Source organism: Heptranchias perlo, chromosome 2, assembly GCF_035084215.1.
Source record: "Heptranchias perlo isolate sHepPer1 chromosome 2, sHepPer1.hap1, whole genome shotgun sequence".
NCBI classification, from domain to species: Eukaryota; Metazoa; Chordata; class Chondrichthyes; order Hexanchiformes; family Hexanchidae; genus Heptranchias; species Heptranchias perlo.
In genome coordinates this window covers 147,553,620-147,581,179 of record NC_090326.1, presented here as the reverse complement: position 1 = coordinate 147,581,179, position 27,560 = coordinate 147,553,620, and the positions used below count along the sequence as shown (strand labels likewise).

The window sequence follows — 27,560 nt, the reverse complement described above, 5'->3', positions numbered from 1 at the left end:
ATTCCTGAATCTTCATCAACTGAAGCTTGTTACCAACATCAGGTCAGGTCTAAACCACACCTGCATGTGGCTGACCTGATCAAAATCAGGTGAGCTCACATTTCAGGCTCAGCTCTGACTACTTCAAAGGGGTGCTGACCTCACTCGAGTGCTGTCGGTTAATTTTTCTGCAGTCAGAAGGAAATAAATTAACTTCTTTACCTAGAGAGTGGTTAGAATGTGGAACTTGCTACCACATGGAGTAGTTGAGGCGAATAGCATAGATTCATTTAAGGGGAATAAAGATAAACACATGAGGGAGAAAGGAATAAAAAGATATGCTGATAGGGTTAGATGAAGTGGGGTGGGAGGAGGCTCAAGTGGAGCACAAACACCGGCAAAGAGCATTTGGCCCAAATGGCCTGTTTCTGTGCTGTAAATTCTAAGTATATGGACTGAATTTCCCACGACAAGCTCCTCCTATATTCAGAGAGAAACATACTGAGCTGGCTCAGTGTGTCAGCTTCAGCTTCCAGGCTCGCCCCATCCAATGTTCTTCCCTCCGGGCACATCACATCCGATTCTCAAGGAATATATGCTAAGAAGAGAAAAATATTACATTCTTCTTTGCTTCCACTCCTCTGCAAGCCTTTTGGAGGCCGCTTTGGTAGAGAGAGACCTGTTTTCTGCGTGTGCAGAATCAGTATCCAATGGGTTAACAGGAGAATGGAGGCAAAAAAAAGGCTTTGATTTATGATATAGAGTCATCATGTCTCACCTAAATATTAGAAAGTGCTTCATATCTAATAAGTCAATTTGAATTGTAGTAACTGTTGTTATGTAGGAAAACGTAGCAATCAATCTGCACACAGCAAAATCCCACAAACTGCAATGAGATGAATGGCCAGATCATTTTTTTTTTAGTGCCATTGCTTGAGGGAGGAATGTTGGCCCATACACCAAGAGCACTTCCTATTCTTCAAATAATCCCACGGGGCCATTAATATGTGTTAGAATCATTGGAACAGGCAGTCATTTCATTTTAACATTTCACAGGATCGTTGCTAATGCAGCACTCCTTTAGAACTGCACTGAAGTATCAGCCTACATCATGTGCTCAAGGCCTGGAGTGAGACTGGAACCCACGACCTCCTAACGGAAGTGAAAAAGCGAGCAACTGAACCAAGCTGACAAAAGAAAGGACAATACATGAACAGTCAGTACGCAACAGTCGGTTTGGTGTTTGCTCTCCCAAAACCCAGGTTAGATTTAAAAGTAAAAGGCAAACTACCCATACTGCACTTGAGAGAACGAATAATAAGCAGGTCACAAGAAAGGAGAGAACTGTTGCATAGATATTACACATTGTTCCACAAAAATACTCCAGTAGGTAAATCACGAATGCAAATAAATATTCAAAGTCAAATAACATTTGAAAATTAATAATATATTTGGGAAGTTCTTCTGAATTCATGAATGAAAAAAACATATTTAGTGTGAAAATAGTATAGGTTCAAGGCCATCACTATGGAATACCAAAACAATGCTGAACGATTAAATCGTAAAGCATGGCTGTATCTCCTGTAGCAGGGAAGTGAGGCTAGGCAGGTCACTTAGAAGGTTGAGGCTGCAGGCAATGTCCTGTAATCAGCTGCCTTCCTCACTTCACTGTTGGAGTTCCAGGCACTGTCCATATTACAGTTCAATCACAGGCTGCTGTTGTTATTTTCATTTGGGATTCCAAGGGCCAGGAGTCCGAAGAGCCAGCTCCTGGGGCTTATGCCGTTATATTGGCAGACCAGTAGACCTAGGTCCCACCGGGCTACAGAAAATGTACTTAACAGCGTCAAAATGGATTTAACAACATCAGCAGTGGGAGCCAGCTTAGGGATGCTCGGCTCTCAGAATGCATATTAGAAGAACAGTATAAAAACAATGACAGTTTCCGCCCCTGTTCGAGCTTCTTCCTTGACTTTCTGCTTCTTTGTGGCTCTCTAGACACAGCTCAGATGCAGTATTGAAATCTCCATTGGCACTGCCAATTTAAAGGAGGCAACTGGTTTAAGGAGACAACATGTGTTAGAGCACCTCCAGCAAGCATGTTTGCCTGCGGCTGACTATTCTCAATCCAGTTGGATGGCTAAGTGTTCCGCCAAACACTTGAGCGGAGTTTCTTTTCAGCTGTTAGTATCACTATTTTAATATACCTTTTTCGTCACAGTTCTACTGGGTGCAGCAGTGTTTCTACATTGCACAAATGATAAAGAAAGGAAGGACTTGCATTCATATAGCGCCTTTCACAATATCAGGACCTCCCACAGTGCTTTACAGCCATTGAAGCTCTTTTGAAGTGTAGTCACTGTTGTAATGTAGGACACGTGGCAGCCAATTTGCGAACAGCAAGGTCCTACAAACAGCAATGTGATAATGACCAGATAATCTTTTCTTAGTGATGTTGTGCGCAAAGTTGGATGCTGTGTTTCCGACATAACAACAGTGACTACACTTCAAAAAAGTACTTAATTGTCTTTAAAGCACTTTGGGCATCCTGCGGTCTTGAAAGGCGCTGTATAAATACAAGTCTTTCTTTCTAAATAGCACTGCTAACATTTCTTCTTCTCCTTCTTCTTGGTATCTGTGACTATATCAGGCCAGCAATATTTAGGCATGAGTGCAGTAATGGAGAAAGCAATTAATCAGAAATAACTAGGTTTCAGTACAGGTATCCCATCCACCTTGCATTGTAACTTAAAGTAAGTCTCTAATTGATCAATGTTCAATGCGAAAAGTACATCGCTCAGTATTTCCCTCCTCCTACAATCTCATTTGGTGTCATCTGACCACTACTTCTTAATTTATCTCAGCTTCTCTCCTATTCGTTTCACCATGATGCTGTCCTGCATTATGGATGTTGGCCCTTTACCTTGGACTCACAATGAAAGTTTTTTGAAAAATACAAATATTTGTAAATTTCTGATCCATTAGATCACACTGAAATTTAAAATTAACCTTTAAACATATATGTGTGTTGTGTCATTAGATTTCCTGTCACTCAAAATACATAAACACACTGCATCTGTACCTTTCAGACAAAAGCACTTATGGAATAATATCTTCCGACAGCTGGGAAATCATTAAGAAGGGTGTCGGGACAACACAAGGAGACATGTAACTGTGTACACAAGCAGATGTTCCTGGCAGCAATATTCAGGAGCTTGGAGATATAACTGATCAAAGCAGTGAATGTAGAATCAGTAACTTTTTTTTAATCCAGCAGAGACACAGCTATGGAAATGATACACCAGCTAGTTTAACATCAGCAGTAGTGAAACTACTAGAGAGTATTATGAGGGGCACAGTTCAGGATTATTTATAAAAGTGGTGATTGATTGAAACACAACAAAGATTGATGAGAAGAACACCACGGGGCTGAAATTGGTCTTCGACAGTAACGCAAAACGGGTGATAGCGAAGTTAGTAGATGACCAAGTTAGTAGATGAAGGCAATCCAGAAGATCCGACATATCTTGACTTTCAAAATATTGTCTGACTAAGCACCTCATGGGAGACTGCCAGTAATGGTCTTGGCTCATGGGAGTATGGAGGAAGCAGTGGAGATCAAAAACTGGTTCAACAATAGAAAATGGGAGAGAATTGCAAATGGACGTTATTCCAGCTGGAGATGTCACAAGCAGAGTTCCCCAGGGATTGATGCTTGGATAGATACTTGTCACAATATACATAAATGATTTAAATGAGGGAACCATAAGCAGAACTGCCTCTGACACAGATTTGTGTCAAGCTGTGTAGTGTGTTGTGAAGGCAGATATTAATTACTCAGCGGGATCTGGAACAATTTAGCAGATGATTGATTGCCGATTGGCATTAAATGCAGATAAAGTGTAAAGTAATGAATGTTGGTGTGAAGAACATTAACATCATTACAAGATGAATGGTTGTAACTCCAGGATGGAGGTGGAGGAAAAGTACTTGGTGAAGGATGCAAACCAGACTAAAGGAAGTGTTTCCAAAACAAAGGAATTGGGAGCCATGCGGAAGTCCAAAAGGTTTTTTTTTTGCTCCCGAGGGATTGTTAAGTAACAGAATATGCTGCCACACTGAACATAGGCTCTGTGAATTCTTTCAAAAGTGAGCTAAACAGATTTCTAATTCGTGAAGGCCGCAGAGGGGAGTGAGCTTGCAGTTAGGTCAAAATGATGAAGCTGAATTGAGGAATGGGAAATATGTCTGAGTACCAACCCATTAGATGAAAGAAGCTTCACGAGCCAAACGAGCATTTTGTCAGATTGATTCTAGATCCGTGTGAGCCTTCTTTATTACCGCCTCCATACACTTCACATCGCTCTTACATCCTGCAGAAGCGTTAGCAGTACATATACCCTCCCCAATCATGTAAGAGATAGAATACATACTTGACATCACTGAAAGCATTCATCTGCAGCTTCAGGAGACGTGCCAAATCTTCCATTAACTCCAGGCCTTTCTCTACACTCAGGGGGCTGTTGGGGGGAAAATACAGCATCAATAATAGAGTTCATTAATAGCTGCTGAGCTCAAGGTCCCAACTGAGCTGTCACCTTTGACCACTGGAGACTGCAAGCAGCAACACATTATCATTCCTGTCACACTGAATGGCTAATATCAAGGGAATTGGGATCAGGTGGTGCTTAAGGTATGATGAATAACCTAAATTCTCCACCAATCAAATAAACAATTATGTAAATGGAATAGTTATAAGAGATACCATACATCAATGGTCAGTCTTTGTTTATTTAAAAACTGGAACTATTTGTACTTATACTTACTAATTATTGAATTTTAATATCATGTGTGGGACTTAGCCCCATTTGAAATATTAATTCTGTAAATAAAGCTTTTGAAAAGGTTATCGCTCTGGTTTATTCAGTTGTTTTACCCCAACATTTCTTTTTTTTAAACCAGCTCCTCTTATAAGCACCTCCCCTCAATCTATTATGATCATGTCCATATAAATGAGTTTATTTAGGGATGTGTTTTGTTCAGGATGTTTATAATGCTAAACAATTCTGGCAGGGGAAGTAGGTTTTGACATTTTTGAATTTTCACAGGTTAATTGTTCCATTCTCACTTGCTGTCTATGGTTACAAGGCATGATAGGAATATAGAGTGAAGAAGTTAAGCAATGATGTGATATGAAAACCCTTTGCTAACTAATGCAAAGCAATCTCGCACATCACATCTCAAACTTAGATTTTCATAAGTGCCGATGTGGTTAAAAACATTTACTGTTCTGCAAGATTTAAAATATGAACACCACATTCCATATGATTTAAAATGCCTTATTAATATATATCGTTAGATTTTAAAATATCCATTTTAGCATCACCAGGTGTCCAAGAAATGAAACTGTGAACCTTCCAAGAGTAAATATTGTTGAGTAAGTACAATTGTTCTATTGCTAATTTGTAAAAAAGCCTACATTTCGGTTTACAAACTGGCATACATATTCTCTCAGCCTAAGAAATTGCAGCTCAGTAAGGGGCATCTCGTTTCAATTAACACACTTGCATTTTAATGCTTGAAAGTAAATAATTTCCCGGCAATTGGTATTTTTTCTTCATACGTACCATTCTGTCCTCATTGTGTTGAAATCGAGACTTACTGCACCAACTCCCACCGTAACTCATTCTATCCTAGGATCTCAAGGCTGTGGAATTCCTTACCTCCCTCATTTCTTCTATCCTCCAAGTATCAGCAGGGTTTAAAACTGATACTTTGCATCACCTAACCACTACTTCTTGATTTATCTGGGCTTCTCTCCAACTCTCTTCAAACTCGGTGATATAGTACATTACAAGCCTTGCTCCTATAAGGAGTTTGTCAATTAAAAAGAAAACACAATTTACAGTTTGTGAGCGCAGGTGAAATAATAAAATATCACAGAAGCTTTACGTAGCTCGTGAAGGAATCCTAAACTTGCACAAAGGTAAAATACTTCAGATAAGTTCAGTCATTTAGAAATTAGAAGGTTCTAGCAAAAGTAAGGAAGCAAAGAACTAGCATGCTGTACAATATCAAGCATCACTATTCTCAATTTTATGCTGGATTAAAAGGGGGCTCCAAGTGCATTGAGTTTAACAGAACTTCTACAGTAATAAGACACTTTAACGGGTCTTCAATAAACTGCCTAACAAAAACATTTCAAGAACAATTATAAAGAATGTTAAAAAGCTGCAGGAGATTTTCAAAAGATATTGGTTCAAGCTCTCTCCACTCCAGTGGATAGATAGGTACTGAGCCACATAGATATCAAATGTCCCAGGTTCAATTTCTGGTCTGTGCTGAGTTACCTGATTTCAGTCAGGACGGTGCAAGGGTTGCTACAATTGTCCTTCATGTTCCCAATGAAGGAAAAAAAGTTAACCACAGTTGCTGCTCCTGGCCACTATCTAGCAACTCGTGCTGGAAAGTTATCAGGAAAGGTCGGATTTCCCTGTGATGCCCCAAGCTGCTGAACAGCCCACGAACACGCACTGTTCAATCGTACATATGAAGAATGGTCACTTAGATGAGGCAATAGAGGGCTGCAAGCATCTGTGAAACACTTCTGCAACACCTGGCAGAAATGGCTATTCTTCATGTGTCAGGGCTTAAGCAGCAAGTCTCAGCAGTTTATTGGACTGCAAAGTCCAGCCCTGTTCTCGACCAACGTACACATATGTAAATTTGAGGAAGAGTCGCATGATATTAAAGGAAAGGAAACTGTAGTAGATTGTTCTCTCTTCCCATCCCCCAAAATCCAAGAAAGTTGAAGCTAACTGTACAAACTTCTGGGTTACAGGAAAGAACACTACAGACACCACAACAGTAGGGTTAGATTCCTACATGTACTATGTTCAGATTAGTGGTAGGAGCAATTGTATATTATAGGGAACTGTAGGTAACAGTAAGTGTTAATAGGGTATCATAAAATCATAGAATCATAGAAAATTTACGGCACAGAAGGAAGCCATTCGGCCCATCAAGTCCACGCTGGCCAAAAATGAGCCACCCAGCCTAATCCCACTTTCCAGCACTTGGTCCGTAGCCTTGTAGGTTACAGCACTTCAAATGCATATCCAAGTACTTTTTAAATGTGATGAGGGTTTCTGCCTCTATCACCCTTTCAGGTAGTGAGTTCCAGACCCCTACCATCCTCTGGGTGAAAATTTTTTTCCTCAGCTCCCCGCTAATCCTTCTACCAATCACTTTAAATCTATGCCCCCGGGTTATTGACCTCTCTGCTAAGGGAAATAGGTCCTTCCTATGAGGTGGGGAAGCAATTTAAAAAAAAAACTTAGTTTGATCTTAATCTTAATGGATTTCAATCCAAACTAGATCTTAATGCCCAGCCAATTCACACATTCTCATCTCTATGGATCATAAGGCCAAGAAATGAATTTAATTTTAACATTCACAATTTTCAAAAACAATTCAAGCAGCAGATGACAGAACTTACTAGGCGATTTGTTCTTTTGCAGCTGTCAGATATCCATTGAGGTTAGGTCTAATGGAACAGGTATACATTTTTTGAGTGGAAGTGAAAAAAAAGGAAAAATTTGCAGGCTTATGGGGAAAGACCAGGGGACTGGGACTAATTGGACAGCTCTTTCAAAGAGCAGGCACAAGCACGATGGGCCGAATGGCCTCCTGCGCTGTATGATTCTATGATTCATTCAAAGCTTGCTTCCTAAATAGTGAGTGTGACCTATTGTTTTTGTTTGTGACAGCTGAGATCCATTTCAACTTCTACAAAATCAACAATGGACTCTTCAGATGACAAAGCAGTTATCAGTCAAGTATTTTTGGATTGGAATGGACTGCATGCAGCAATAACAATTTTTTTGCATTTTACCAACATTTCTGATTCATGGAGTCCTAACGAATGTGTTAGGGTGAGAGTGTTCTTTTACATCTTAAAGGACAGAGCATAGTTTTTCTCATTTGTTCATTTTTCCCAGGGTGTTTCCTCCCTCAAACCAAATGCTTTTGAGAGAGCAGGTTCCATGCTCTCATACTTCCATCAAGGCCACTCTTGAGCCAGCCAGTAGAAGATGCACACAAACAGCCCAGTGACACAGCCCAGTGACCTGTACTATAAGATTGGCATTGCCAGCGATAATCAAGATCACCTCCTCCCTCAACATTTTCCCTGCCATCTGCTGTGGGCACTCTGCACTGCTGTCTCCTCGAGACAGTTCACTCGGGAGGCAAACAGGACAATCCTCCTGGCAGCCGCATCATGCAGCAGCATTTCCATTTCATTCGCCATCAAACTGGGCCATTTTGTCACTTAGTAACATAGGAATAGGAGTAGACCCATCGAGCCTGTTCCGCCCATTCAATTTGATCATGGCTGATCTGTATCTCAACTCCATTTATCCGCCTTGGTTCCATATCCCTTAATACCCTTACCTCACAAAAATCAATCTCAATTTTGAAATTTTCAATTGACCCCCAGCCTCAACAGCTTTTTGGGGGAGAGAGTTCCAGATTTCCACCACCCTTTGTGTGAAGAAGTGCTTCCTGACATCACCCTTGAACGGCCTAGCTCTAATTTTAAGTTTATGCCCCCATGTTCTGGATTCCCCCACCAGAGGAAATAGTTTTTCTGTATCTACCCTATCAAATGCTTTAATCATCTTAAACACCTCAATTAGAAGGATATGCTGATTGGATTAGATGAAAGAGGGAGGGAGGAGGCTTGTGAGGAGCATAAACACCAGCATGGACCTGTTGGGCCGAATGGTCTGTTTCTGTGCTATGCATTCTATGTAATTCTATGTAAGATCACCACTTAATCTTCTACACTCAAGGGAATACAAGTCCAGTCTATGCAACCTGTCCTTGTAATTTTAGCCCCAGTATCATTCTGGTGAATCTGCAATGCACCCTTTCCAAGGCCAATATTTCCTTCCTGAGGTACAGTGCCCAGAACTGAATGCAGTACTCCAGATGGGGTCTAACCAGAGCTCTATACAACTCTAACATAACTTCCACCCCTTTGTATTCCAGCACCCTTGAGATAAAGGCCAACATTCCATTAGCCTTTATATTATTTTTTGTACCTGTCCACTAGTTTGTATTGGTTTCTGTACATGGACCCCTAAATCTCCCTGCTCCTTCACAGTTCCTAGCTTCTCACCATTTAGAAAATACTCTGATCCATCTTTCTTAGGTCCAAAGTGGATGACCTCACACTTCCCCACACTGAACTCCATCTGCCACAGTATTGCCCACTCACTTAATCTATCAGTGGTCCCCTGTCCACAGAAAGTAATTTCCCATCTCCACATTTAGTGTGCCACCTAACTTAGTTGCCACATCCTTTTGAATGTTGCATACAGCCCTTTTAAGCAAGTTCTCCTTGAGCACTGCTGGCACACACAAATTCCCACCCCCATTTGAAAAGCTCCCTTAGAAGTGGGAGGACAAGTTAATAAAGCTACAAAGAAAATATGTAATCTTAAGTTTTATAAAAGGGGCGCGGAGTACAAAAGCAAACATAATGCTAAACCTGTATAAATTGTTGGTTAGGCTGCAGTTAGAATATTGTGTGCAGTTTTGTGTGCCCTACTTTTATGAAGATTGTTAAAGACAGGATGCAGAAGAGATTCGCTACGGTGACACCATGGATGAGAGTGGGTGTGAGCAGATCAGTCCCTGATTCCTCTTCAGTCCTCCTCTTCTTCCTCCTCCGAAACAAGCAGAAAGAGAATACCCAGAGATATTCCCTTCTTCTGAAGTTTGGTTGCTGCAACTGGAATTGCAGTTCCCAAAAATCCAGACACAGAAAAAGGTGAGGCCAAAACAATACAAAAAAAAGTTCAAAACTAGGGCAAAACCCAAACCAGCAACAAATGCAAGGAAAAGAAATGCAAAATAATAAAACTGCAACAATCCAAACTTCAACATATTAGCAGTCATCTTTAAACACCCAAGCTCTACAATTGCAGAATGCACCTACCCGGCAAAGCTGGTTTAAAATCAGCACTGGAGGCATTTAAAGCATTCTTGAAGAAAAACCAAGGAAAAGGCACCACCAGGTGTTCAACATAAATTATATTATTATTTGGGGCTTAATAAGACGGTTCACGTTTCACATGAGAGCCTTCAGTGCAAACAATTTTCGCAGGGCATGAAATCTTGGACAGAAGGAGGGGCACGAGGAACAGGCCAAAGGCCTACTAACCTGATTTCTCAGCCCTAATTCAAGTGGTCCTCACCTCCATCAGATGATCCACTCTAAGAAGAATGACCACATGGATGAGGCACTGGAGGATTGCTCGGTACCCATGGAATTGTACCCCTGTATGACTCACCTCTATTGAGAGAGAAAGAACAAGGAAAGGAAAAGGGAGGCAAGTCTAGGTGAACAGGATAGCATGCTTCCCGTTGTAACCTGCTGATAATCATTCGCATTTTTGATAAGCATATGATAGTCTAAATACTTACTTCTGCTGGGTCACAATATATCCGTACAGATTACTTTTGGATGATGCTACATCCAGGCGCAGGTCTCCTATCTGGGAGTTCTTCTTCTGAGGTTCCTCATACATCAGACTCCCATCAACCCATCGATCAGGATGTGCTGGCTGTTCTTCTGAGCCAAAGGTGCCACTTTCAGAGTTCCTGGTATTGGTCACTTCTCTGGCGATAGTGTTGCTTTTCACATTTTCTACCCCGACCATTTCTTTGGATGAGGAATCAGACTTTTTGACTTGGTTTTTGTGAGGGTCGATGTACAAGGAGTCAAGATCCAGAATTTCAAAAAGCCTTTTCTTGTCTTCATCGCTCTCATCCTCTGTTTTGAAAGTCTGACTCTGTGAGAAGGATTGATCAGTACAAGTCAACATTAAATCATATTGAGAATTTTGATTCCATTATCTATTTATATTCAATAGAATCGACATAGCATTCACTTAAAATTCCACATGACCGTGCCTGAAGTAAAACATCCTCAAAGTTATCACTCACTAAGTGCATTCAACTCTAATAAGTCACTTCATTATAAAAAGTGGGCGTCACAGGGTAGTGTGGCATTTAAGATGTTTGCTTCACATCCCTGTGATCAAAAGTTCACCGAACCGATTTTCGAGCTGGATACTATTACTGAATAACTTCATTTTACCATGTAGACTATACTATAAAATCTTAATCAGTTCATTAACATGATGGAAAGCTTATTTAAAGGAGAAAAGTACTTTCGTTTTCATCTTAATAGTGATGAAGTACAGTAATAAAAGCAGCACCTACGCAAAGAAATCCCATAAAGTGAAGAATCTATCATTCTCAGAATAATTACCATTTTTATTTAGCATGTTGAAGTCAGCTGCAGCAATAACCCTGAGAACAGGAAGTGATAGAAGAGTGGTGCGCACTTCATTTCCATCTGCATATTGGATTCTGAACTAACTTATCCTGTCTCAACAGCAATAAGACAAGATGGGAGAAGATTTGCTATGTGTGCAAAATGCATCAAAATCATGAACCCCTTTATAAAGAATGCATTTACAATTTTGCTACACCTACTATAGTACTGTGGCCAACAGCTGGCACATAATAGGCCAAATGGCCTCCTTCTGTGTTGTAAACTTCTATGATTTTACAGTTCGACATGAAGGAAATCTTCCTCCAATGAACGAAAAATCATGTGGCATCAATGCAGAATATTAGGTTCCATTGTTAGTGTCTTCTGTTAACGAAATAAGCTTTATGATTAAATAAACGGCTCAATTTGAGCATTTATTCAAAAATACACTGCTTTCTAGATCAGTTGGTTTTTAGTCCAACAGGGAAAGAGGCAGTGCTGGATATACTTCTACAAAATGAAGTGGGGCAATTCGGTTATGTAATGGTGAGGGAACATCTAGAAAACACCAAACATACCATAAATAGGTTTATTACAGCACTGAAAAGGAAAGGGAACAAAGATAACGGAACTTGACTAGAAAAAGCCAGTGTCAATGAAATAACAAAGAAACTAGTCCAGATATATTCACACAAGAAATAAAGGGAGTAAAAGTTGGGGTTCCTCAGATTATAGAAATGAAGATTTAAATGTTACTTAAAAAGAGGTATTTGACAAATCAAGGGTGAAAAATACAGAAGAGGATTTAAGCTGAATGTAGAAAATATATAAAAGCAAAAATGGAGATTAGAAAGGCTAAAAGGAAATATAAAAAACAGACTGGCAAGTAACAAAAAAAGGACATAGCAAAGGATTTTATATAACATAAAAAGCAAACGAATAGTTAAAGAAAGGGTTGGGCTGATCAGACATGAAAATGGAAATCTCTTTATGAAGTTTGAAAGAATGACAGAGATACCTAAATGGGTACTTTGCACCGGTTTTCACGGAAGAATGTGGTAGTGGGGCTGAAAAGGGTACAAGGGGAGGAAATGCAGCAATTAGATAGAATAACTATAGATAAGGAAGCAGTACTGAAAGAATGGTGGAAGTTAAAGAGAAAAAACCCTGAGGCTTGTGGAATGCTGAAGGAAATCAGAGATGAAATAGCAGAGAATCATAATTTTTCAAAATCTTTGTATATGGAATGGAGGACTGCAATACAATACCTCTGTTCAAAAAAGGATAAAGGGAAAAACGAGGTAACATTAGACCAGTCAGCCTAATGTCAGTAGCAGGTAAGCTTCTAAAGACCATAATCACCTAGAGAGACATGGGTTAGTTAAGGGCGGACAGTACAGATGTGTAAAAGGCAAGACATGTCTGATCTAATTAATAAAGTTCTTTGAGGAAACAATGGAGTGTATTGATAAAGAAAATGCAGTGGATGTTGTATATATGGATTGTCAAAAGGCACTTGATAAGGTGCCACACAGGTAATAAAATGGAGGCATACAGTATAAAAGGGAATATGGCAGCATAGGTAGCAATTTAGCTAAAGGACAAAAAACAGGGAGCGGTAGTTAATCAAGGGATGTAAACAATGGTATTCCTCAGGGTCAGTGTTGGAACCATTGCTTTTTGCAATGTATAAATGATGTGACCTTGAATATAGGGAGTACAATATCCAAACTTGCAGTAAACACAAAAATAGGGTGTGTGGTTAACCATGAAGAGGACTGTGAGTGACTTTTAGAAGGGCACTAAAGTGAATAGATTGGGCAGACAGATGTCAAATAAAATTTAATGAAGATAAATGTGAGGTGATACATTGTGGGAGGAAGAATAAGGAGAGAACCTATACACTACATGGCAAGGTGTGTGTGTGTGTACGTGTGTGATGGAGGGGGAACAGGGTACAATAATGAAGGTGCCTAGATTTAAAAGTAACCTCCACACAGTACGTGAACATCCTGACTTTGGAGTGGGTGGAGAAGAGAACTAAGCTGATACCAGGGACCTCGCACCTGATCTACGGGGAGAGACTAAGGAAGCTGGAAATGTTTACACGTGAGGAAAGAAGGCTCAAGGAAACATTATCAAAAGTTTCAGGATTTGAAGGGGTATAGATAACGTACAATAGCTCTGCAACCAGGGCTTACAGACTCAAGCGGAGAAGAAGGAATTGGTTGACAGAGAGGGTGGACAATATGTGTAAAATACGACCCAGGGAAACAGTGGAGGTAGATTATGTCTGTAAATTTAAGATGGATGCTGGAAAGCTTTTTGGTGAAAGAAGTAGTGGGGGGGTATAACAGATAGCTTAGTGTGGTATTTTTGAACTTTGCGACAGGTCAGATGGACTGGCTTTACTTACTATCTGATCAACTCTCCTATTCTTTAATAACCTACACAATGAGCCTTAATCCTTCACTAGATTTCTCAAAGTAAGTTTTAAAAAAAACTGCCACCGTGTTGTCACACTGCTTGTCCAATATTCACCGTTGGCCAAAATTTTCTCTAATTAAACATTGTGAAGACTGAAACCATTGTCTTCGGCCCCCGCCACAAACTCCATTCTCTAGCCACCGATTCTATCCCCCTCCCTGGTCACTGTCTCAGGCTGAACCAGATGGTTCGCAACCTGACTCTGAGCTGAGCTTCCTACCCCATATCCTCTCCATCACAAAGATCGCCTATTTCAACCTCCGTAACATCGCCTGTCTCCACCCCTGCCTCAGCTCTCTGCTGCTGACACCCTCATCCATGCCTTTCTTACCCCCAGATTCAACTATTCCAATGCTCTCTTAGCCAGCCTCCCATATTCCATCTTGAGTTCATCCAAAACTCAGCTGCCCATATCCTGACTCATACCAAGTCCCATTCACCATCACCCCTGTGCGTTCTGACCTACAATGGCACCTGGTCCACCAGCACGTCAATTTTAAAATTCTCATCCTCCAATTCAAATTGCTCCATGGCCTTGCCCCTCCCTTTCTCTGTAAGCTCCTCCAGCCTTACAACCCTCCGATAACTCTGTGTTCCTCCAACTCTGGCCTCTTGTGCATTCCCACTTCCTTCACCCCACCATTGGTGGCCGTGCTTGCAGCTGTCTGCGCCCTAAGCTCTGGAATTCCCTCCCTAAACCTCTCCTCCTTGAATAACCTCCATAAAACTTACCTCTTTGACCAAACTTTTAGTCACCCATCCTAATATCTCCTCTTTTGGCTTGTTGTCAATTTTCTTCTGATTATGCTCCTGTGAAATGCCTTGGGATGTTTTATTACGTTAAAGGCGCTATTTGTTGTTGTTGATGATTGAAGAGTATACATTTCTGGTATACTTACTGTTGCCTCTCAGTCCTCCACTGTTCCCATGTTTTATGGTGGTTGGGAGCACTTCCTTTTTTTTTAATAGAATCTGCTCTTAATCAGCAAAATAATGAAAATCCTCTCTATCGTGAATAGGGACAGTGGATTGTGAGCAACTCACCAAATAAGGAATCCTACACAAATTAAGACACAAAACACTGGAGCTATATAGCAGGTCCGTCAGCACCTGGAAAGAGAAAAGACATCTTAATTTTTTGGGTAGAAAGCCTTCTTCAGAACACTCATTTTGGTGATGGTTTTCTACCCAAAAAAAAAACTCGACTTTTCTCTTTTCAGATGTTGGTTTACCTGCTGGGTGCTTCTATATTTTCTATTTTTATTTCAGAGTTTTACACAAAATTGGGTAAATTTTCCACCGCCTTTGCCTGACGTTAGCGGAGGCGGTGACAGCCTCAATATGGGGTCGCTAGCCTTACCGTCCTGTTAACACTGATGATGCAACCGGCTCCATTTTGAAAGGGGCCTACCACCAATTGTCCAGTGCGCCTGCCTGTTCCTGGTGGTATGGAAATTGGGGTCCTATGACATTAATAGGACCCGGATTACCATTTTTTATCATCGGCTCCAATCAGTTACATTGGTGATGGACCCGAAGAGGTTTGCCAAAGGTAAGCAACAAATTATTTTTGGTTAATATTCTACAAACCTGGTCAGGGAACCTTTCATTTACTTCATCATCTTGTTTTTCTGTCAATATGAAGGGAAACATCAATTTTAGAATATTTTACTTGTAACATGTAAATCATTAAAAAAAAGATTTTTTCCCAAATATTCAAATGATGCAGTCCTCTCGCCCCCGCCCCCCCCCCCACCCCACCATGGTTTAGTGGCTAAACTGCAGCACATGGTGTGGTACTGAGGCATACAGAGCTGGGATTTCTCAGCTTCATTCTGCACTGAGTCCGCCGGGCTCCGAAATGCTGCTGGACTGCTCTGCTAGTATAATTGCAGGGAGCACCTGCCAGTATCCTCCACTCCTGACCTTGTCGAGGTATCTAGGGTCAGGGAGAGGTCACCTAATTTAACTTATCCAAATGAACACCCAAGCGTCCAACACATGCAGAAACCCATCATTAGAGTCTCCAGACCAAGCTACTAAGAAATCCACAAGAGTAGAGTTTCCATTTGAGAGACTCCCATCAACCTTTAAGAGGATCTTGGAGCTAGAGTACACACTCCAGGCACAATCCAAGATTTAGCCATGTATTTCTGTAGCTTCCAATGTCATGAGGGGTACAGGCCTTTTATTAAAAAAAATCCATGAAAGCAACATAACAGAGCGTCCCCTGAGCTTTATAATATTCTGTGATCTCATGAAAAGCTACAACTGGTCAACACATTCCTCATGAGATCAAAATCCAGCCTGTTCCTTTTTAATTATACCAAGAGCTTCCTCAAATATACATGTTGCAATGGCCCAAAAAAAGCACCTTGTTTCCATTGATATCAGTGGAATCTTTCGGCCTCACTGGGAACCCCTTATCTGTGGATAGATATCATAACTGTTCACTGGAACACTATGGGTATGTATACATCAGACAGAATCCATGTAGTGCCTATGTAATACTAATCCCCAGCCTCAGAAGCAACAAAAATCATCTTATATGTACAGTCAGTATATTGTTACAGTGTGTATATGTGTGCGCTGTTCACTATAATTGTACAAATGCTATCAACTGTTCTGATGAATGCAAGTTTGTTGTTTACTTCAGTGATGGAATGTTCTGGTTAATAATGATGTGGAGATGCCGGTGATGGACTGGGGTTGACAATTGTAAACAATTTTACAACACCAAGTTATAGTCCAGCAATTTTATTTTAAATTCACAAGCTTTTGGAGGCTTCCTCCTTCCTCAGGTGAACGATGTGAAAAACCTGAGGAAGGAGGAAGCCTCCAAAAGCTTGTGAATTTAAAATAAAATTGCTGGACTATAACTTGGTGTTGTAAAATTGTTTACAACTGGTTAATAATGGCCAGGTTTTGCTATCAAAATAACAGTGAGACTAATGGCGCTTGCCCTTATTTATGCATAAATGGTACAGCAACTTCAGGTAAAGGGGCAGATGCGCGGTTAAATGCGAATATCCAAAAGCTGCTGTCCAAGTTGAGCCACTCCACCGTTACCTTCGCGAAAATGGCATTTTACTGTCTGCCTCCCCATTGAAATGCATTGAATGGCGTGAAGTTGCTGTATTTGCACGGTAGATATGAACTAAACCCGCCGCAGATAATTAAGGCTAGTAATTACAAGCATAAGTACCCATTTAACGATGTGATAAGTGACTGCCAATCAAACTCTCTGGCACCAAAAATTAACTATTATAAGTGTGGAGTCTCATTCCTTCAGGTTGTGAATTGTTTTAGGTGATTTTAAAAATGTCAAATTTTAAATTTTTACATTTTTTTCTTACTTTTCCTTTCTATTTTTTTTCTCTCTTAATCCAATCTTTCTTTCCTTCTCTTTATGTGCCTGATTTGACATTGAATTCACCCCCTTTAATTCACCCTCCTTCTCAGTCCTTCCGCTGTTTATTTTCCAATCCTTAAATCTCATTGGTTAAGGAGATACCCTGTTGGTTGCCCTGTTCACTCGGGTGCAAGATGCCCTGTTTCCCTCACTGCGCCGTTATCAGCTCGCACTTTCAGCAACTTTGTGGGCAAAAATGTTTTGAGCTGAAGGGTGCGGGGGGCAGGTCTAACTAACGGCAGAGGCAGTTAGATGCCCTGCTACAACAAAATCTGGCCCAATAGTTCAAAGCTTCTTTTTATTCTAGAGCACCAGTTAAACGACACTTGTGAAGGTTATTGCTTATGGCGGAATGTACAAGCTTTTGTCTTGTGGGCCATTTAAGTGCCTTGGGGGCTACATAATAAGTTTAAGTCCCTGTTCCCATTAATTTGCATACATCTCAAGTTGCTGATACTAACAGATCTTGATGTCCTGATTTAGGATTCATCCTTAAACGAGGCAACAGCACTAAAAAACATCCCTTCCAAACCTCCAGGCCCACAAAATTCAAACAGGACAAGCCGGCTTTTGAGTACTTGATCTCCAGGGCCCTGGAGTCACACATAGCCCATGGGCTGCAGTTGGGACACCCCTGGTTCATAAGATGTACATAACACTTGTGACTGTGATAATGACTAAGTACAAGAGTCATTTCCCTAAAGCCCAGTGTGTTCAACTTGATGGAGGGTGGAGAGTTGATGGAGCCTGTGGATGTTATAATGACTGCCACTGAACATGCAGTCCTATAATAAAGTTACTATTGTTTTATAGCCCAATGGCACAGGCCTGACTCTTCCTTTAGGAATTCCTTCAATCAAACCTGCACCACAGATTGTATTGCACTTCACATTCACACGTTCGTTCTCATAAACTTTTGCAAGCTGCAATAGGTCGGTCACCAAAAACTCGGTAAAAGCATGATTGTTACTAAAATGAGGACGAAATGAAACATTTGTTCAATTCTGTTCTGCACCATTTTACCTGGGAGAGCCTGACTCCATCAGTTCAGTGACCCAGTTCAGTGCACATCCTCACTCAACGCTAAGGCTCCCATAATAGTGTCATTAATATTCTTCTGATTTAACATCCCACATCATTTCAGCTGCTAATACCAAACATAGAAGCTCCAGAAGTGACCAGTCTGACTGCAATGATGCATCGTACAAAGGTCACCTTGATTGTATCTGAAGCTAACTGTTATACAGGGAAGATTACAGAATAGGTTTTCATTTTGTACATGAATGCATTATGGGGGTGGTTGTTGTCTTAGCCAACTAATCTACACAGTGCTGAAGCTGGATGTACTATCAGTGGATCATATAGTTAAGGTGACGAAATATATTCCCGACCCGAAGCAGTTTTTGTGTTGATGGCTAGAGCCCTTCGGAGTGGTGCTCAAATGGAGACCTGTGACCTACGAGAGCTGCTCTTCAATTTTCCCTGCATTGCACTGCCAGCAGCCTAGTTAGCGATCCGGTGCGAATGAAGGCCCATGTTTGGTGCCTCCAATGACAGTGCTCAGAGCCCACAAAAATCCTGGTCCTGTGTAGCGTCGGAAGTGTGCAGCTCCCATCCTGTTTTGTGCTTGGAGGGGAGGCCGACAGCAAATAAGCAAGAAGGAGCCTCCAATAAATTAAAGAACGTTTCCAGAGTACCTGCATATAATTAGGAACAGAACAGCACTATATTTTGTTTACTATGCGAGAAGTGTGTGGGCAAAAAAAAAGCTTTAAAGTTTAATTCCTTACCCAGAATGAGCTCATCTCTGTTGATAGTTTTCTCGGGACGATCCTCTTCTTCCTTCTGTTGAAAGTCTTGCTTGGCCTCTCGACCGTATTTGTTTTCTTCGTTAGTCCTGTCATCGTCTACAACCTGCAGAGCATCAGCTATGACACCGGACAATTCATCCAGCTGCATGGAAGTCAGGCCGTCCACATTCACATGCTGCGTCCCAAGCTGCTGCACCACAGACTGAATGAAATTTTCTGATAGGAAATCAGAATGCAGATTAGGGACTGTTTTAATAATGTGTTCAAAGTGTTTGAAAAATAAAGGATAATAGTAGATTTCCCATGGTGTATGCTCGCAGCGAATCAGAAGATACAGTAAAGTGTGACGGCTGAAGTGTGACAGGAAATAAGAGCGAGACGCATTGGAAGTGCATCCAAAGTCTTTTAATATAGACATAATGAGATATATAACGGGAACCAGCAGAACTATTGTGTGTATTTGTGGGGGCAATGGCCCTATGATATGGGAACAGACTTTCAATATCTGATTTAAGAAAGTGCTTCAATCAATGTGGAGCATGTAGTGAACCAACAATTCAGAACGTTCACCCATTTCACAACCTGTATCACGACACAGCATTAATGAAACAACTGAGTACAGGTAAATCCGGTGGTTACATTTTGTATGCATAGGTTTTCTTCAAAGTGTATACTATAGGTCACCAAATAGTGGGAAGGAGGTGGAGGAGCAAATTTGCAGGCAAATTACAGAAAGATGCAAGAACTATAGAGTAGTGATGACGGGGGATTTCGAATATCCCAATATAGACTGGGATAGTATCAATGTAAAAGGCAAAAAGAGGGAGAAATTCCTGAAATGTGTTCAAGAGAACTTTCTGGAGCAGTGTGTTTCCAGCCCAACCAGGAAGGAAACAGTGCTGGATTTTTTTTCTGGGGAATGAAGTGAGGCAAGTGGAGCATGTTTCAGTGTGGGAGCATTTGGGCAACAGTGATCATAATATCATTAGGTTTAGAATAGTTATGGAAAAGGAAAAGGAACAACCAAACACATATTTTATAATAGACTCTATAGCATTTTCCCCACTACTGATGTTAGGCTAACTGGTCTGTAATTCCCTGTTTTATCTCTTCCTCCTTTTTTAAATAGTGAGGTTACATTTGCCACCCTCCAATCTGTAGGAACTGTTCCAGAGTCTATAGAATTTTGGAAGATGATCACCAACGCATCCACTATTTCCAGGGCCACTTCCTTTAGTACTCTGGGATGTAGATTATCAGGCCCTGGGGATTTGTCAGCCTTTAACCCCATTAATTTCCCTAGCACTATTTTTTTACGAGTGTAAGTTGCTGAGGCTCTGGCCACAATTTTCCAATCCTCCTTAGATATGGGGATGGTGTCAGAGGACTGGAGGATTGCAAATGTTATACCCTGTTCAAAAAAGGGGAGAGGGATAATAATCAATAAGGCTAATGGGATGCTGGCCTTTATATCTAGAGGACTAGAGTACAAGGGGGCAGAAGTTATGCTGCAGCTATACAAAACCCTGTTTAGACTGCACCTGGAGTACTGTGAGCAGTTCTGGGCACCGCAACTTCAGAAGGACATATTAGCCTTGGAGGGAGTGCAGCGTAGGTTTACTAGAATGATACCCGGACTTCAAGGGTTAAGTTACGAGGAGAGATTACACAAATTGGGGTTGTATTCTCTAGAGTTTCGAAGGTTAAGGGGTAATCTGATCGAAGTTTATAAGATATTAAGGGGAACGGATAGGGTGGATAGAGAGAAACTATTTCCGCTGGTTGGGGATTCTAGGAGTAGGGGGCACAGTCTAAAAATTAGAGCCAGACCTTTCAGGAGTGACATTAGAAAACATTTCTACACACAAAGGGTGGTAGAAGTTTGGAACTCTCTTCCGCAAACGGCAATTGATACTAGCTCAATTGCTAAATTTAAATGTGAGATAGATAGCTTTTTGGCAACCAAAGGTATTAAGGGATATGGGCCAAAGGCAGGTATATGGAGCTAGATCACAGATAAGCCATGATCTTATCAAATGGCGGAGCAGGCTCGAGGGGCTGAATGGCCTACTCCAGTTCCTATATTCCTATAAACACGGCAAATACAAACCAGTCAGCCTATCTTCGGTGGTGGGGAAACTTTTAGAGGCAATAATCTGGAACAAAATTAATTGGCACTTGGAAAAGTATGGGCTAATAAATGAAAGTCAGCACGGATTTGTTAAAGGAAAATCATATTTGACTAACTTGATTGAGTCCTTTGATGAAGTAATGGAAAGGGTTGATGAGGTTACTGCGGTTGATGTTATGTATTTGGATTTTCAAAAGGCATTTGATAAAGTACCACATAATAGGCTTGTCAGCAAAGTTCAAGCGCATGGTATTAAAGGAACAGTGGCAGCGTGGACACAAAATTGGCTAAGGGACAGAAAGCAGAGTGTAGAGGTGAATGGTTGTTTTTCAGGCTGGAGGGAAGTGCAGTGGTGTTCCCCAGGGGTCAGTATTAGGCCAATGCTCTTTTTGATATATATTAATGATCTGGATTTGGGTATAGAGGATATAATTTCAAAGTTTGCAGATGATACAAAATTTAGAAATGTAGTAAACAATGTGAAGGATAGTAACAGACTTCAGAAGGACTGGTGAAACAGGCAGACACATGGCAGATAAAATTTAATGCAGAGAAGTATGAAGTGATGCATTTTGGTAGGGAGAATGAGGAGAGGCAATATAAATTAAATGGTACAATTTTAAAGGAGGTGCAGGAACAGAGAGACCTGGGGTGCACATACACAAATCTTTGAAGGTGGTCGGACAGGTTGAGAAGGATGTTAAAAAAGCATTTGGGATCCTGGGCTTTATTAATAGAGGCATAGAGTACAAAAGCAAGGAAGTTATGCTAAACCTTTATAAAACACTGGTTAGGCCTATGCTGGATTATTGTGTTCAATTCTGGGCACCACACTTTAGGAAGGATGTCAAGGCCCTAGAGAGGATGCAGAAGAGATTTACTAGAATGATGCCAGGGATGAGGGACTTCAGTTATGAGAGATTAGAGAAGTTGGGGTTGTTCTCATTAGAACAGAGAAGGTTAAGGGGACATTTGATAGAGGTGTTCAAAATCATGAACGGTTTTGACAGATTAAATAAGGAGAAATTGTTTCCAGTGGCAGTAGGGTCGGTAACCAGAGGATACAGATTTAACGTGATCGGCAATAGAGCCAGAGGCAATATGAGGAAACATTTTTTTATGCAGCAAGTTGTAATGATGTGGAATGCACTTCCTGAAAGGGTGGTGGAAGCAGATTCAATAGTAACTTTCAAAAGGGAATTGGATAAATACTTGAAAGGAAAACATTTACAGGGCTGTTGGGAAAGAGCAGGGGAATGGAACTAATTGGATAGCTCTTTCAAAGAGCCAGCACTGGCACGATGGTCCGAACGGCCTCCTCCTGTGCTGTACCTACTATGATAGTATGTAAATTAGATGTACTAAAAAAAGCACACAATTTGCTCGATAACTCTCTTTGACTGGTATCTAAAGACCATACTACACTACTGCACTACAATTTACCTGCCAACGTTTTAATATATGCATCGGTGGTACCTGAAAATCATAATAGATTTTAAAAGGGAAGTGGATAAATAATTGACAAACAAAAATGTAAAAGGGTATGAGAAAAGGACAGGGAAATGGCACTAAGTGGATAGTTCTTCCGGAGAGCCTGCACATGTGCGATGGGCCGAATGGCTTCCTTTTGTGATGTAAAATTCTATGGTTCTATGATAAATAGCTTAAAAGTAACCTTTATAAACCCCAAATCTTTATGCTGTTTCAGTTACATGTTCCCATTTATACTTTCATTCGTACCATCCAGGTGACTCAGTGGGTCTTTTCCAGTGGCCTTATTGGTGCTGGATTTATAGAGCGTTTTCTCCTTTTCCATCTCTGGCAGTCTGCCATCAGCTTTCTGATGGAGCAGCTCACTTCTTGGATGGCCTTCCTGGTTATCTTTATTTGAACCTTCATGCTGCTCATTCCCTGATGAGCCCAATGCTCCCTGAACCCGGACATCTCGATTGCCTGACAAAACGTTTCCCCTCTCAGCCGTCTGCGCTGCCAGTTTCTGTGCCAAATAATCCTCCAGTAATGCTATCAGTTGCTTGCTATCGATCGGTTCACTGACAGGAAAGTCCACTTGTGACTGAAACTGACCTCTCTGCTGCTGCAGTTGACTTAAGAGCCTAGGCTGAGTACGTTCACTGTCGAGGTATTGATGATGGAATGCAGGGAAATGACTTGATGAAGTTTTCCCTCCGTTTCTTTGGAGGAAGTCATCGAAGGAGGAGCCCGTTTGAGTGGCCTCACTCTGTCATGAAACACAAAAACAAGACAATATGGTTTGCAAATCATGAGAACGTGTTGCTAGTTTTCAATAAAATCATTACCAACAAGCTAAGCCAGGTGAATAAAATGAAGATTGTTAATACTTAAGATTGTTAATACATATATTTAAAGGGGAAGGAATGTCTAGGGAGAGGACTCTTTATTCAAATAGTCTATGTAAAAATTCTATGGCTGGGTTTTCCACATCTGCACTTCCCAACCTGCTGATTTTCCTCCCATTCACTATAATGGGTGGAAAATCATGGGCTTGAGAGTGGAGACGAGGAAAATCCCCCCCTTTATCTTTACAGTTACATTTCTTCTGCCTGCATTCTGAAGGTTGGATCTGTATTGTCAAGTTTCTGTGCCAATATTCTTCTTCCTTGTTGGTTAATTCTCTGGGGATAATTTTCACCTTCACCACCCTGTGCAGTAATCTGGCAGAGTTGACCACCCACATATTATGGAACATGCCCAACTTTCATCCTATTGAAATCAATGGGATGAAGATCGGTTGGGTTCTACAATGGGCCCAGGAGGTGAAGGTGAAAACCTACCCCTCTATGTTTAACTCCTTTCTAATTGGTTATTTTGGTTACCTTCTACTTTGTTATTCGCCAGTCATATTATGCAAATCTTTCTTCAATTTTAAGTCCAGTTCTGGGCACGGCACTTTAGGAAAGATGTGAAAGCCTTAGCGAGGGTGCAAAGGAGATTTACTAGAATGATTCCAGGGATGAGGGACACTTAAATTACGTGGATAGACTGGAGAAGCTGGGATTATTCTCCTTGGAACAGAGAAGGTTCAGGGGTGATTTGGTCGAGGTATTCAAAATCATGAAGGGTTTAGACAGAGTAGATAGAGAGAAACTGTTCCCATTGGCGGAAGGGTCAAGAACCAGAGGGCATAGATTTAAGGTGATTGGCAAAAGAACCAAAGGTGATATGAGGAAAAGCTTTTTTACACAGCGAATGGTTAGGATCTGGAATGCACTGCCCGAGGGAATGGAGGAGGCAGATTCAATTATGGCCTTCAAAAGGGAACTGGATAAGTAGTTGAAACGAAAAAATGTGCAGGGCTACGGGGATAGGGCGGGGCAGTGGGACTAGCTGGATTGCTCATGCATAGAGCCAGCGCGGACCCGATGGGCCAAATGGCCTCCTTCCGTGCTGTAGCCTATGATTCTATGATTCTATCTCTGCCAACATTGAGAGAAAAAATTTTCCAACCAACATATTGCAGCAAAAATCAATTCACAGTGATATAGTCACCATGGCACTACCCACCCATGCTCAGACCGAGAGAAAAGCTTTTGATAAAGCGTCATCTCGACTCAGTTGATTGCTTCTGAGCCAGAAGGATGTGGGTTCAAGCTCCACTCAAGGACTTGAGTCTGTAATTTAGGCTGACACTTCAGTGCAGCACTGAGAGAGTGCTGCATTGCTGGAGGTGTTGTCCTTTGGATGAGACTTTTAACAGCCACCTGAACCGGTTGAACAGTTTAAGACCCTGCGACACTATTCAAAGAGGAAAATGAAATTGTCTCAATGATATGGACAACATTTCTCCCTCAAACAATACCAGAAGCAAATTAATTAGTCATTTGCCTCGCTGCTGTTTGAGGGACATTACTGCATTCAAAATAGCTGCCATATTTACCTCAAGAACAGCAGTATCTGCAATTCAAAGCATTTCATTGTACCTGAAGCTATTTGGGTCATTTCTAAGAGATATGATAGAGTGTTATATATAAATTTAAGTTTTTCCTAATAGCATTACTTTAACTATGATTAATTCTAAGGCGAATGGATTAGCAAATGTTCCTGTGAATAAAAAGGCTATTAATTAAACTTAAAAGTTGTGGGGATTCAAGGTTAATATAAATGTCAAGTATTGACATAGGAACAAAAAATGGGCAACACACATGCTCCATGAATGGTGTTGAAATAGTTAAGGATGAAGTTAAAAGAGACCTAGGTGATTTTGCAGACTCAACACTCAACATTCAGCCAGTGCAGAGCAGTAAAGAACAAAGCCAAAATACTAGTCAGAAAAAAATACTCTGAGCTTTACAGGAGGAAGAGGTGGATACTGTAAGTGGAAGGAAGGAACTCAGTTGAAGAGATCAAAGGTTCAGTAGGAGTGATAGGCTTTTAGAAGGCACTGAAGGAAAGGACAGAGTTAGTAAGGCAAAATAGTTCTGGAAGAGAGCTGCAAGAACAAGGAGGTCATGGCAGAACTCTGACAGTAATTCAGTCAGAGGAACAGAGGGTGGGGGCTGGGATGAAATGATTGGAGGAGATTACTTCAATAGGATGGGATAAAGCAGTGGAAAATTAGAAAACAAGGATAAGGATCTTGAAATCAATTCACTTGGGTACAGCAAGCCAGTAGAGGAAGGGAGAAGGAGCATGGATACGTAGGGCATGGATACACAGTACTGAAGTGTAGGAGAGTGATTGCGGCCACTGCCAAACTTTTATTATCTCATGTCTGCTTCACAAGAGGATCATAAGATACATAAGTTGTCATTGCTGTCATTAATAAAGAACTATCACAGCTATATATTGTAACACATTCTATAGTTTAAAGTGGCAGTAATTATCCAGTTGTAAACAATTTTACAACACCAAGTTATAGTCCAGCAATTTTATTTTAAATTCACAAGCTTTCGGAGGCTTCCTCCTTCCTCAGGTACCTGAGGAAGGAGGAAGCCTCCGAAAGCTTGTGAATTTAAAATAAAATTGCTGGACTATAACTTGGTGTTGTAAAATTGTTTACAATTGTCAACCCCAGTCCATCACCGGTATCTCCACATCGTAATTATCCAGGGCAGTTATACATTTCTAATTATTTTTAAAGGGAAAAATGAAAATCAGTACAAACCTTATCAATTCTGGTCTTATGAGATGGCATGGGATTAGCTGGCTGGGATAAAGCACTGAGAAGCTGAAGGTACTGATGGAGGGACTTGAATCCTTGCAGGTCACCGTCATCTGCCTCTTCATAATTTTCCTTGCTTGCAATCTTTTGTTTTGTAGCCCTAACAATGAAAAATATTGGTCGCATAAGTTAAATTGAAAGTGACATTTAAAAAGTGAGCCAAAATAGTTCAACATTAATTGATTGAGCAAAGTCATCGTGCCCAATAAAACATGAACAGGCTCTTGATCATTTTACATCAGCAGAACAGGCTCGAGGGGGCTGACTGGCCTACTCTTGTTCCTATTTAAGAGAATGTGTGATCCATCATATTTATACAAAGAAAGAAACAGAGTTAATGATTCAGGTCAAGATCTTTGACCTGAAACATTAACTCTGTTTCTTTCTCCACAGATGCTGCCTGACTTGCTGAGCTTATGTTTTTATTTCAGATTTCCAACATCCGCAGGATTTTGCTTTTGATATTTATATAAGTCAGTTTGAGTTTTAACAATTGCGCATTTTGCTTATTGTTATTCATTAAATGCTTACTGGTAATGAATATAAAATATAACTGGACTAAAAAAAACTATTTTTCATTGGAGTTGTCATGTCTGTGATAGAATTAACTACTATCGCAACATTGGGCCAGAATTCTCTGTCAAAATAACAGTGAGGCTAATGGCGCTCGCCGTTATTTATGAGCCAATGGTGCAGCAACTTCAGGTGAGGAGAAGCTATGCGGTTAAACCCGGATATGCGCCGCTGCAATGTTAGCTTCGCGAAAACGGCATCTCGCTACCTGCCTCACCATTGAAATGCATTGAACGGCGTGAAGCTGTTGTATTTGTGCAGTAGATACGAACTAAACTCGCCACAGAAAGTTAAGTCTTGTCCATTTCAGTCTCAGTACTCTTTTAACAACTTGATAAGTGTTAATTGCTGTCAGTCAACCTCTGGCACTGAAAATTACCTATTACAAGTGTGGAGTCTCATTCCTTCAGGTTTTAATTGTTGTTGGAGATTTTAAAAATGTCAAATTTAATTTTTTTTAACTTTTCCTTTCTATCTCTTTTTTCTCTCTTAATCCAATCTTTCTTTTCCTCTCTTTATTTATCTTTCTGTACCTGATTTGACTTTGAATTCACCCACTTTAATTTACACTTCCTTCTCAGTCCTTGCGTTGTTTATTTCACAATCCTTCAATTTGA

The 27,560-nt window shown here is 40.8% G+C and overlaps 1 protein-coding gene across 2 annotated transcripts in view; it reads right to left on the bottom strand.

Annotated features, from left to right (window-relative positions):
• Nucleotides 1-27,560, bottom strand: part of ptprn2 (protein tyrosine phosphatase receptor type N2) — a 924,398-nt gene that overhangs the window by 462,831 nt on the left and 434,007 nt on the right. Inside the window, exons 5-10 of one of the 2 annotated variants that reach the window (XM_068008124.1) lie at nucleotides 26,314-26,470; nucleotides 22,911-23,409; nucleotides 19,019-19,255; nucleotides 15,407-15,447; nucleotides 10,474-10,841; nucleotides 4,413-4,499 (exon numbers count right to left, since the gene is read on the bottom strand). In XM_068008124.1, the coding sequence (XP_067864225.1) occupies nucleotides 4,413-4,499; nucleotides 10,474-10,841; nucleotides 15,407-15,447; nucleotides 19,019-19,255; nucleotides 22,911-23,409; nucleotides 26,314-26,470 (1,389 nt within the window). The remainder of the gene's footprint in view (nucleotides 1-4,412; nucleotides 4,500-10,473; nucleotides 10,842-15,406; nucleotides 15,448-19,018; nucleotides 19,256-22,910; nucleotides 23,410-26,313; nucleotides 26,471-27,560) is intronic. The other variant, XM_068008134.1, reaches the window with a different exon arrangement.